The 13418-nt window shown below is 38.6% G+C and overlaps 1 protein-coding gene across 1 annotated transcript in view; it reads left to right on the top strand.

The window, feature by feature from the left end:
* The window catches only part of kdrl (kinase insert domain receptor like), a 222878-nt gene that overhangs the window by 131889 nt on the left and 77571 nt on the right, over positions 1 to 13418 (top strand). The window contains exon 12 of the mRNA XM_072270842.1: positions 1884 to 1992. Within this exon, the coding sequence (XP_072126943.1) occupies positions 1884 to 1992 (109 nt within the window). The remainder of the gene's footprint in view (positions 1 to 1883; positions 1993 to 13418) is intronic.

The following is a 13418-nucleotide window of genomic DNA, read 5'->3' on the forward strand; positions in this document are numbered from 1 at the left end:
GGGAGTTTGTGACATGCTTAATCAGCTTCTGTTAGTTTATTAATTTGGCAGAAATTGTTTAGCATTGTTCTTTATTTTTACTCCCTCTTTCTTCATATTACTTTACTCCTTGAACATGCCATGGACTATGGCTGTTCACTTCAAGATTTCATTAATTTTTCATTCTTTGTTCTATCAAAACCAGCCATCGAACACATGAAGTCACAAGCATTTTAATGGAGGCATATACATCGCTATTTAATTTGTGTGATTACTATATTTTTTTCACACTATTTCAGCTGAAAGGATGAAATGGTTGTTTGGTGTTTATTTCCTCAAAGGAGGTAACAATATGGAACCATTTATAATCCAGGAACAAGTTGAGGGAGCAGGGGATTGATCACATCGATAAAGACTTGGGAGGTGAAAATGGATGAAAATCAATTATTTTTGTCAAATCATTACTGTTCATGGGTTTGTACTGATTGAAGAGAATCATTTAATGAGGGGCTAAAAATGCAGACTGTGCTATCCAGCAAAGAAATGGGATGTTGCCTCTTGCTATTGGAACTCAATCCAAATTAAATTGATCTTTGGCATCCTAACTATGCACTTCAATTTGGATCTGACATTGGAACTGTCTGTACTGCTTACAGCCACTTCTACTTCATATGAACATCAGTCACTGCTGTCTAATAATGCGGGAAAGGCAGAGAAGGAAATGTAATTTGCATCTCATTTTAAGTCAACTGATTAAAAATTCATTTTATGAAACTGATTCAGTAGAACATTAGCTACCAGAAAATGGATACCCATTTTGTTTTGACATGACCTTTTTGGGAAATGTCAACATTTGCCCCCATTTACCTTACACCTTCCCATTTCTCCCATCATTCATTGACAATTAAGCCTTCAGAACTATATCTATAAAACCTGGAATGTCCTTCCTGTAACTTTCATCCCTGCTCTATATGACTCATATAGGACCTTCCCTAAAACATACCTCACAGTTTTGGTCACATGTTGCTGATAAATTTTATCTAACACTGTTTCTATGTTATGTTATTCAAAATTTCACTTGAATAAAAGTTGTTGTTTAATTCTTCAATTCATCTAAATAATGATATCACACAATAAAACCTTGTAAATGTGGATGATATGTAATTACTCTTATATCTGTTGATCCTTGTTTCCAGTACCAAGGTACTGTATATGATTCAGACTGTTTCAGTGGGGCACACCATATTGAAAATTTATCCAAAATATCTGTATCCCTTTGAAGTCAATGGCAGGGCAACCAACTTGCAACTGCATTTGTTCATGGTCAAATTAATTATTATTCTATTTAAATATTCATATTGAAAGTTGATCATCTTCTTGATCTCAGGTTTTCTCCTTTTTTTGGAATGTGCTGACCCATACTTCATTCCATTCTACTTGCAAGCAAGCAAGTTAACTGCAAACAACAGGAATTCTGCAGATGCTGGAAATTCAAGCAATACACATCAAAGTTGCTGGTGAACGCAGCAGGCCAGGCAGCATCTCTAGGAAGAGGTACAGTCAGGACTAACTGAAGGAAGAGTTAGTAAGAGATTTGAGAGGGGGAGGGGGAGATCCAAAATGATAGGAGAAGACAGGAGGGGGAGGGATGGAGCCAAGAGCTGGACAGGTGATTGGCCTGAAACGTCGACTGTACTTCTTCCTAGAGATGCTGCCTGGCCTGCTGCGTTCACCAGCAACTTTGAAGCAAGTTAACTGAATGTCATTTACAGTCATCACGTGTTTATGTCGCTGATGCCCAGATGTCACGGCAACCTCAGCTTTCCCCCTTTAACCTGAATTTTATAAAGCTGAGAGCTTTTACTGTATCGAGTTAATGTAGATTCATCTTTTTTATTTCTTAGATTGTGAGCACGCTGATAGTGAATGAAAGCAAAGTCTCAGGAATTTATTACTGTGTGGCCTCGAACAAGTTTGACATGGACAGAAGAAAAATTAACTTCTATATTACAAGTAAGCAATTGTCTACTATTCATTGGCCTTGATTCTGAAATGATTCAAAGCTGACTAGTTATTAGTTGTAACACAGTTTCCAGCCTAGTATTTTACGTTGGAGTGTAACTTAAATGTCTTATGTCCCAAACAGAACCCAAAAAATAAACCAAACAGATGTAGAGCATGATCTTTAGATTCAAACTGCTTCACATGGCTCTCTTGCACTGAAATATCATGCAAATTTTAAGTTGGAAAGTTGAGGCACAGATAATAAGCAAGCCACTATATGTACTATTTTGTATAGATAACCTGACCTGACGTGACCAGACCAAAACACTGAGCACGTATAACATCCTAAACCTAACCCACCAACAGTCCCTTGTCCCTAAAATGCACCTCAAATAGAGCACCCTGTTACTAAGACTCCATATTTCCAAATGTTCACCCAACTACCATCCCTCTCCTACATTAATCTTCCTCCAATCCCAGCCTCCAGTGCTACCTTATACCATAGACTGAAAACCCACTCTGGCATCATATCCACATACTAGTCATCCTCATTTCTGGTTCCTCTTAATTATTTATATTCTCATCAGCACCAACTCCACCTCCTAACTAATGCAATCTTATCCGCACCATCTCAATATTCTCAGTCCTCTGTCTATCACCCCACAATCCCTGACCCACCACTACTAACTTTCCCCACGTGGCCCTCAGAAGGCTCACTTCTAACTGACTTGTTTTGCCAAGCGCGTGAAGACAAGGAATTTGAAAATGCAGGACAAGATTGCCAATAGGCAACACTCTGGACCCAGTGGTACGTCATCAAACAAAACATTTATTTGGCATCAAATGAGCTTCAGCTATAAGTAGTCCAGCAATGAAGGCATTACTCCTTCTCTTTGATGATCAACTGATGGATAAAGCTTATTTTCTAAATATCGTTTATAGTTGGAACTTGGGAAACTTCAGTCCAATTTCTTGTAGTCCCACAGTTCAAAACCCCATCTTTAATTTTCAAGATGATTACTTCTTATCATTAATGTAGCTCACCTTGTTGAATATTATTTGAAGTTCTTAGCCAAAAGAATACTGCTCCATTCACTTTATCAACATTACCTGGCCCAAATGTGAGCTTCACGTCATTTAGCAGTCCTTAAGCAGCATTTATTTTAGTTTTTAATCATAAGAAACTTTAATACAGCAGTAATAATTTTGTTATGTTAAATGCAATATTTCCAGAGAGTCGGAGAAGAATGGTACAATGAAGCACACAATTTATAGAGACATGGAAGACTTGCTGAATTTAGTAACAGTACCTCAATGTGCTTTTGATTTACATCTTGCAAGTGATATGAGGTATTTTCCAGCACCGGGGAAGATCAGAGGATGTTGTGAAGTCAAAGCCCTGAAATCAAGGAAAACAAAGAGAACAATCAGGGCTTTAGATCAGGAATATATGTGGTGAAGATATTGGCCATGGGACAGAAAGATCGGGCTCATTCTGATCTTCCAGTAAGATCTTTTGCTTTCAGAGAGGGTATTGTGGGATGGCTGGTTTCAAACATGAATGAGGGAATATGGGAAAGACTGCGGTTGATTGCTAAGAAAGATGGGATTTGGAGTTTGGTGATGCATAAAGAGGATAAACATTGATCCTGGCAGTCAGAAGAGAACAGAAGCAACATAAGAGAGGCTATGGATTCCATTGGTTATATTGGCTATACCTCTTCCCACCCTGTCTCCTGTAAAAATATTATTCCCTTTTCTCAGTTCCTTCGTCTCCACAGCAGCAGTTCCCAGGACAAGTCTTTCATTTCTACGACATCAGAGATGTCTTCCTTCTTCAAACAATAGAGTTTCCCTTCCTCCAGCATTAATGCTGCCCTCATCCTCATCTTCTCCCTTTCCTGGATATTGGCGCTCACACCATCTTCCTGCTGCCTTAACAGAGATAGACTTCCTCTCATCTTCACATACCGCTCCATGAGCCTCGCATCCAATGCATCACTCTCTGCAACCTCAATGGGATCCTACCACCAAACAGATTTTTATCTCCCCCACCCCCTCTCTGCTTCCACAGGGATCAATTCCTCCATGACTCTGCTGTCCATTCATCCCTTCCTGATAATCTCTCTCCTAGCACTTATACCTGCAAGTAGCCAAAATGCTACACCTGTCCATTCAGCTCCTCCCTCACCTCCATTCAGGGCCCCAAATAGTCCTTCCAGGAGAGGCAACACTTCATCTGCAAATCAGCTGGGGGACAACTATTGCATCCAGTGCTCCCGATGTGGCCTCTTCTACATTTGTGAATCCCAACATAAATTGAAGGACTGCTTTGAGAATATCCAGTCCATCCACCAAAACTGGAATTTTCCAGTAGCTAAACATTTTAATTCTTATTCCCTTTCCTGTTCCAACATGTCAGTCCGTGGCCTCCTCATTTGCCAAGATGAGGCCACTCTCAGGGTAGAGGCGCCACATCTCATACTTCATCTAGGTAGCCTCCAACCTGATGGCATGAACATCATTTTCTCCTTCTGGTAAAAGAAAATCCTTTCTTCTCCATCTAAAGAATCTGAATGTGTTGTTTCTCTTGATGCAGAGAAAGCCTTTGAGAGGGTGAAGTGGTCTTCCTTATTTGAGGTTTTGGAAAGATTTAATTTTATTTCCTGGATCAAATTGATCTATCATGCCCTGGTTATAACTAATAATAACTGGCTGTGGTTATAACTAATAATCAAAAATTTCCCTATTTTAGATTATATAAGGGTACTCGGCAGGGATGTCCTCTTAGCCCTTTATTATTTAACTTGGCTTTAGAACCCCTTGCTATTGCTCGTAGCGATTCTAATGCTGTCCAGTGTATTAAGAAAGGGGATAAAATACACAAGGTTTCGTTATATGCAGATGACCTGTTAGTTTATATTTCAGATCCTAGGAAATCTATTCCTTCTATGTTAACTATATTTTCTGAATTCATTAGTTTTTCTGGGTATAAATTAAATTTACATAAAAGCGAGTTACTTCCTATTAATAATTACTCGGATCCAAATCATCAAGTACCTTTTAGTATTGCTAAAAATTACTTTACCTATCTCAGTATTAAAATTACTAAAAATTTTTAAGACCTCTATAAATACATATTTTTTTGCATTAATTGAATACATCAAACAAACGCTTTCTAAATGGTCGCCTATGACATTATCATTAATAGGTCGAATTAATGCTATTAAAATGATAGCTTTACTGAAATTCTTATATATATCTCAGGCAGTTCCTTCCTTTGTTCCTAAAATGTTCTTTGACAGAATAGATTCTATAATCTCATTTTATATTTGGAACAATAAAAATCCTTGATTGAGTAAACCCTCATTGTAGAAATTAAAAAAGGATGGTGGTATGGCTTTGCCAAATTTTAGAATGTATTACTGGGCAATTAATATTCGATATATTATTTTTTGGATTCACTATTCAGATATACATGAATGTCCTTCATGGTTGGATTTGGCGGAAAACTCGGAGAAAGGGTTCTCTTTGGCCTCTTTACTGTGAGATCCTCTCCCTTTATGTTTTCTAAGATTAGTAGACAAGATTTTAATCCCATTATTAAACATACATTAAGAATTTGGTTTCAGTTTCGCAGATTTTTTGAGTTAAATAATTTTATTCCCTTTAGTAATATCCATCTTAATTATTTTTTTAAACCATCAATTTTGGATAAGGCCTTTTTAGTTTGGGAAACCAAGGGAATAATAACTTCTTCAGATTTGTTTTTAGGGGATTGTTTAATGTCTTTTTCTCAGTTAGTGGATAAATATGATTTATCTAATGTATACTTTTTTAGATATTTACAAATTAGGAATTTTTTATGTGGTTTGTTGCCAAATTACCCTTCTGTTTATCCACCTAATTTGACAGATGCTCTCTTTCAGTTTAAACCATTTCAAAAAGGGTTGATAGCTATAATTTATAAATGGTTATTGAATTCACGAATGATATCTAATGAATAAAATTAAATATGCTTGGGAATCGGAATTTCAAGAGTCATTTTCAGATGGAGTAATGTTTTACATTTGGTTAACAACTCATCTATTTGGGTTCATCATTCCTTGATACAGTTCGAGTTAGTGCATTGGGCCCATATGTCAAAGGATAAACTAGTGCTTATTTTTTCCAATATTGATCCTATTTGTGACAGAAGTAATATTGAGGTGGCCACTTTAACTCATATGTTTTGGTCTTGTATAAAGCTAGATAATTTTTGAAGAGATGTTTTTAAAATTCCATCAAAAATCTTGGATTTGGATTTACAACGTAATTTACTTACAACAATTTTTGGGATTATCCCATCAGAAGCAGGAAATATTCCTGTTTCCGCTCAATGTATGGCAGTCTCTATGACTTTATTGGCTAGGAGAGCCATTTTACTAAAGTGGAAGGATTCTAATCCACCTACTGTCTTTTATTGGCTTTTCTCCATTATGTCCTGTTTAAGTTTAGAGAAAATAGGAAGTTGGACATTTGATACATCCTTTAAATTTGAGCAAATATGGCGACCTTTTATTTTATATTTTCATTTGATTTGATTTATTACTCTTCCAATTACTTTATTTTTTTTCGAAGTTTTAAATTTGATCAGAAAGTCTTTGTTTTTTCTTGATTGTATTCTCTGAATGGACTGCCCAGTCCTTTTTTTCTTTTTTTTTTCTTTTTTTAGTGCAGTGGGGTTTTTTTCCCTTCATTTTAAATTTAAAGTTTTTCCCTCTCTTTATGAATTGACAAGAGGAGAATTAGTTGTCGTTTTCTATTAAAAATTGCATATTTGCTTATTAGTCATAGTCATAGTCATACTTTATTGATCCTAGGGGGAAATTGGTTTTCGTTACAGTGACACCATAAATAATAAATAGTAATAGAACCATAAATAGTTAAATAGTAATATGTAAACTATGCCAGTAAATTATGAAATAAGTCCAGGACCAGCCTATCGGCACAGGGTGTCTAACCCTCCAAGGGAGGAGTTGTAAAGTTTGATGGCCACAGGCAAGAATGACTTTCTATGATGCTCTGTGCTGCATCTCGGAGGAATGAGTCTCTAGCTGAATGTACTCCTGTGCCCAACCAGTGCATTATGTAGTGGATGGGAGACATTGACCAAGATGGCATGCAACTTAGACAGCATCCTCTTTTCAGACACCACCCTCAGAGAGTCCAGTTCCATCCCCACAACATCACTGGCCTTACGAATGAGTTTGCTGATTCTGTTGGTGTCTGCTACCCTCAGCCTGCTGCCCCAGCACACAACAGCAAACATGATAGCACTGGCCACCACAGACTCGTAGAACATCCTCTGCATCGTCCAGCAGATGTTAAATGACCTCAGTCTCCCCAGGAAATAGAGATGGCTCTGACCCTTCTTGTAGACTGCCTCAGTGTTCTTTGACCAGTCCAGTTTATTGTCAATTCGTATTCCCAGGCATTTGTAATCCTCCACCATGTCCACACTGACCCCCTGGATGGAAACAGGGGTCACCCGTACCTTAGCTCTCCTCAGGTCTACCACCAGCTCCTTAGTCTTTTTCACATTAAGCAGCAGATAATTCTGCTCACACCATGTGACAATGTTTCCTACCGTAGCCCTGTACTCAGCCTCATCTCCCTTGCTGATGCATCCAACTATGGCAGAGTCATCCGAAAACTTCTGAAGATGACAAGACTCTATGCAGTAGTTGAAGTGCGAGGTGTAAATGGTGAAGAGAAAGGGAGACAAGACAGTCCCCTGTGGAGCCCCAGTGCTGCTGATCACTCTGTCGGACACACAGTGTTGCAAGCACAAGTACTGTGGTCTGCCAGTCAGGTAATCAAGAATCCATGACACCAGGGAAGCATCCACCTGCATCGCTGTCAGCTTCTTCCCCAGCAGAGCAGGGTGGATGGTGTTTAACGCACTGGAGAAGTCAAAAAACATGACCCTCACAGTGCTCGCTGGCTTGTCCAGGTGGGCGTAGACACGGTTCAGCAGGTAGACAATGGCATCCTCAACTCCTAGTCGGGGCTGGTAGGCGAACTGGAGAGGATCTAAGTGTGGCCTGACCATAGGCCGGAGCAGCTCCAGAACAAGTCTCTCCAGGGTCTTCATGATGTGGGAGGTCAATGCCACCGGTCTGTAGTCATTGAGGCCGCTGGGGCGCGGCATCTTCAGCACAAGGATGAGGCAGGACGTCTTCCACAGTACAGGAAACCTCCAGAGCCTCAGGCTCAGGTTGAATACATGGTGAAGTACTCCACATAGCTGAGGGGCACAGGCTTTGAGCACCCTGGTACTGACACCATCCGGTCCTGCAGCGCTGCTCGCATTGAGACGTCTCAGCTGTCTTCTCACCTGTTCAGCTGTGAAGCCCACCGTGGTGGTTTTGTGTGGGGAAGGGGTATAGTCATGAGAGCAGGCTGGGGGACTGTGAGGAGGGGTAGGAGGGGAGAGTGGAATATGTGTTAGTTGGGGGCCGACAACAGATGGCTCATGTGGGGGATGGGCAGGGGCCACAATGTCAAATCTGTTAAAGAACAGGTTAAGTTCATTGGCCCTGTCCACACTGCCTTCAGCTCCTCTGTTGCTAGTTTGCCGGAACCCAGTGATGGTCCTCATCCCCCTCCAGATCTCTCTCATGTTGTTCTGCTGGAGTTTCCACTCAAGCTTCCTCCTGTACCTGTCTTTAGCCTCCCTGATCCTGGCTTTCAGGTCCCTCTGTATTGCCCTCAGCTCCTCCCTATTTCCATCTCTAAACGCCCTCTTTTTAGCGTTCAGGATGTCCTTAATGTCCTTTGTCACCCATGGCTTGTTACTTGAATAACAAAGGACAGTTCTTGTCGGAACATTACAGTCCACACAGAAGTTGATGTAATCAGTGATGCGCTCTGTGAGCCCATTAATATCCTCTCCATGTGGCTCACAGAGTGCCTGCCAGTCTGTCACCTCAAAACAACCCTGGAGCGCCTCATAAGCCTCCTCCGACCATTTTCTCACTGTCCTCGACGTTGCAGGTTTAACCAGGTATGTGTTCTAATCTTGGAAAACAAACAATTTATGATTTTTCCTCAGAATGATTTTCCTAGACATTTACCTTTTCTTATGACATTTATTACTCTGCAACTAGATGAAAGCTTGACTATCTCCCAGTAATTTCTATTCTTTCAAACAAGGCATGACTCCTGTTGTTCTTGTCACCAGAGATGAGGTTTTTTTTCGATTTACGCCCTGTCAATTTGCCCATACGCAAACAACCTGTGCATGCCAATTCCAGCCACCAAAAAAAGCGATTCTGTATTGTTCCTAGTTTTAAAATATGCAAAAAAAATGACATGTTCACTTGAAGCAAAATTGTCTTCAGGGTTTCTGGGATTTCCTGTTATGCATTTCTCAAACATAGCCCTTTTAAGTCTGTAGTTGACTGACTTCTCAACTGATTTGGCCCATTGTTACCCTGCTGGAACCCATCCAAAGGTATCATTTGATGAACAATAATTGATGGCACCAGGATTGCTATTTGAAGTTGCTAGTTCTGAGATTTATTTTGTTTTATATAAGGAGTGGCAGCATTTTCCGGCAAAGAGGTTTTTAGCTATCATCAACTTCATTATCTGGACATATCCGAAAAAGAACATTCAATGAAGTTGCATCAAAGTTCTCATACACTACATGTCACTTCAAGGACCCCCTCATCTTCAACATTAAGCTATTCAAACCTTAATCAATTTTTTTATCTGTAATTGGGATGACTTACACCAAATGCTGGAGGAACTGAGCAAGTCAGGCGACGTCTATGGAGAGGACCTAAGAGTCAATGTTTCAGGCCGAGGCCCTTCAACGGGACTGTCGGCACAGTGGTGTAGTAAGTGAGCTGCTGTTACACACACGGCTAGCAACCAATCCAGCGCTGTCTGTGTGGACTTCACATTTTCTCACTGTGGCCATATGAGTTTCCTCTACCTGTTCTGGTTTTCTTCCACATCCCAAAGCTGTACAACCTGGAAAGGTAATTGCCCACTGCATATTGTCTCTGGTGGGTGAGTTGCAGAAGCTGGTTGGAGTAGTTGGGAATGTGAGGAAGGTAAAACTGGATTTATTGTTAAATTGATAAATGTGAATAGATGTTTGATGGTCAGCATGGACTTGATGGGCCAAAGTCTCTATTTTTGTTATGTGTAGCCTCTAATAATGCTAATGGTTGCAAGCTGCTTGGTGTTGCCATTTCAGGAATAGAGAGGCTGGATAAGAAATCCATAGACCTGCCTGCTGGAAGATGGATATCATGTGGGTTCAGATTTGGGGATCATCATAGATTTTCTAACTCATGGGAAATAATTTAATCAAAGTTATGTGCAAAGACAATTGCTAGTTGCTAAAAAAAAGTCAAAGCACACAACAATCAAGATCTCATTGTCTATTCTGCTGGTTTTAAGTTTTGCAGTTCTCTTTGCATAAACCAGTAAGCAGAAGCTTCACCAGGGAGTTGAAAGGTAACTGAAAATCAAAGAGACCTGCAGATGTTGGAGGTCAGAAGTAAAAACAGAAAATGCTGGAAGCATTCAGTAGGTCAGGCATCATTTATCAAGAGATAAGCAAAGCTAATGTTCCAGGTCCAAGATCCTTTGGTAACTCTGTTTTTCTTTTCACTGAATGATGATAAATTGTTCAAGAATGACTTTTGTACCTCCAGAGGCAAGAGTAGATGTTGGATCAATGGAAAATTAAACCTCAGAGGTAGTAATGGGGAACAAAAATTGGTAGATTGATATTTACCAAAAATCCGTAAATATGTATTTTATGTCCGTCTTCACTGTGGAAGATACCAGCAGCATGTCAACAATTGGAGAGTGTCAGGGGGAAGAAGTGAGAGTAGTTCCTATTACTAAGGAGAATGTGCTTGAGAAGCTGAGAAGTGTGAAGATAGATATGGTAAGTCACCTGAAACAGATGGACTACACCCTGTGATTTTAAAAGAGGTAGCTGAAGAGATTGTGCAGGCATTAGTAATGAACTTTCAAGAGTACTGGAAAATTGCAAATGTCACTCCACTGTTTAAGAAGTGAGAGGGACAAAATACAGGAAATTATAGGCTAGTTGAAAAGATGCTCAAGATCATTTTTAAGGGTTTTGGGTACTTGCTGGCACATGATGAAATAGGCTGAAGTCAGCATGGTTTCCTTAACAGGAAATCTTGCCTGACAAATCTGTTGGACTTCTCTGATGAAATAACAGACAGGATAGACAAAGGAGAGTCAGTGGATACTGTTTACTTGGATGTTCAGAAGGCCTTTGATATAGTGCCGCACACGTGGCTGCTAATCAAGATAGGAGCCCATGGTACATCAGCAAAGATACTAGCATAAACAGAAGATTGACTGACTGGCAGAAGGCAAAGAGTGAGAATAAAGGAGACCTTTTCTTGATGTAAGCTTTGCCTTGATTCTAATCAAAGCTCATGGATGCATCTGAAAACTAAGAACATCAGAAATAAGTTTTCTTTTTTTTGTATTTAATTGCTGTTAATGGATGGATTCATCACAGTATTGACACATCCAGTACCGAAGAGTAGACAGTTAATAGATCTAAAACTATGCTGCTTATTTCAAATGTAAAGGGCATAAGGTCAAAGCATTTGTATACATCAGTACAACAACCTTTCAATTATAATCCATATGCTTACAGGGGCTCATTAAGTTTAATGTTTGTTTTTAATTTTGCTTCAGTCTCATATTTGCATTTTTATTACTCATGTATCAAGATCCTAAATACTAAGGTTATATGCAAAAGAAAATCTGCAGATGAGTTTATATCTTGACAAGAGAATTTATCAAAGTGCCAGTCTGATCTTCAACCATTCCCTTGACTCCAGGTTAATGATCTGAAATTTCAACCTGTTATAGCAAGTGGTTAATGATGTCCAGTCTGGGATTGGTCAAACTCTTCAGAAAATATTAATAGCCTCTCATCAGGGTTTGCATGATCTAGTACATTAAGTATTTTTTTCCAGTTATCAAAGAGGAAATTAGACAATAGTCATGATTACCAACCTTGGAATCAGCATTAGATGCATTTAAATTTAAACAGTCTAGAGTGATTTTTTAATTGGATAATCTTCAAATTATTATTATTAGAGGATATAGTACTAATCAGTTTAGATTTGTCGAGCTAAGCTATCATTAACTATAAACAAGTTTACCATAGATGCAATAATGTGATTATTTAGGGTTAGATTCCTTAGGTAATTCCAATGTAACGCTGTATGTTAATAACATTTAAGTGCCAAAATGTTGAATAAAGTTCATATGTGTGTAGTTGAACTGTTTGCCTGACCTTTCTGGAATAAGTACATTAGCTTTCTAAAGTATCAAGGACAACCTTCCAACTGTGGAGGATAATTTCACCTTTTGCATCCATAGCTGAAAATAAACATATTGGTTTATTACTCAGACCCTTTATCCCAGGAAGAATTCTAAATGACTCACTTATATCAACTTCTTTGCAATGTCTTCTTTGCTTTGAGAACTGTGGGTTATTTGCTAAAGTGATCATGGTTAAATCAGAATCAGGCTTATTATCACTGACATATATCATGAAATTAGGATTATCCACTAGTTTACTAGTATTTAATACATTTTTTTAAAATCAGCTCTTTAGATAATGAAGAAATAATGCTACAGAAAGGACACTATGTGCATAGAAGAGAGGAGAGTTTAATTACCTCAGATATCTCACCAGTAAATTATAATTTCATTAATTTAAAAACACTGAAGTTGACTGCATTTTTGCACTAGTTAAATATTCACTTCTAATTCAAACTCATAATTCCAGGATGGATTACAAGGTTTTGAGTATGGGCGTCGGTTGACATTTAATAACTGTTGCTGGTATGTGCTACATTCACTGAAGTGCGGATATTTGGATGAAATGATGAATAGAGGGTCAACTGACACCTCAAGAAGATAATAAATATTTTTTAATAAAGATAAACTTGTCAATTCTCTCACATTGTGCTTAGTTGAGAAGCATTGTGGAATGCTTTAAGGTCAGAAAAAATTCTAAATTGATGCAAGTTTCTTTTCAAGATGTATTAATTGCTGTATAATATAATCTCAAGGAATAAGACCAAGATAAATTGAGAAGATAAATTATGAAGGTAGTGTTCAGACAATTTCAAAATGGGTTTTAAAATAATTCCAATTATTCTAAGAAGATGGATGGCAGTTTGGAGTGTTGTAGATTCATGATCCTGGAATGGAAAGAATTAGAACAGGAGACTGCAATGAATCTTCACTCCAACAGAGTGAAGCTGCAGAACAGAAGAGCATAAAACCATTATTGTTGTTCAGACAGATATTTAATCATAATCTTATCATTTTAGTAATTGTGGTAAAATTTCTAAACTTGGAACTAT

Source organism: Mobula birostris, chromosome 10 (assembly GCF_030028105.1).
Source record: "Mobula birostris isolate sMobBir1 chromosome 10, sMobBir1.hap1, whole genome shotgun sequence".
Taxonomy (NCBI): Eukaryota; Metazoa; Chordata; class Chondrichthyes; order Myliobatiformes; family Myliobatidae; genus Mobula; species Mobula birostris.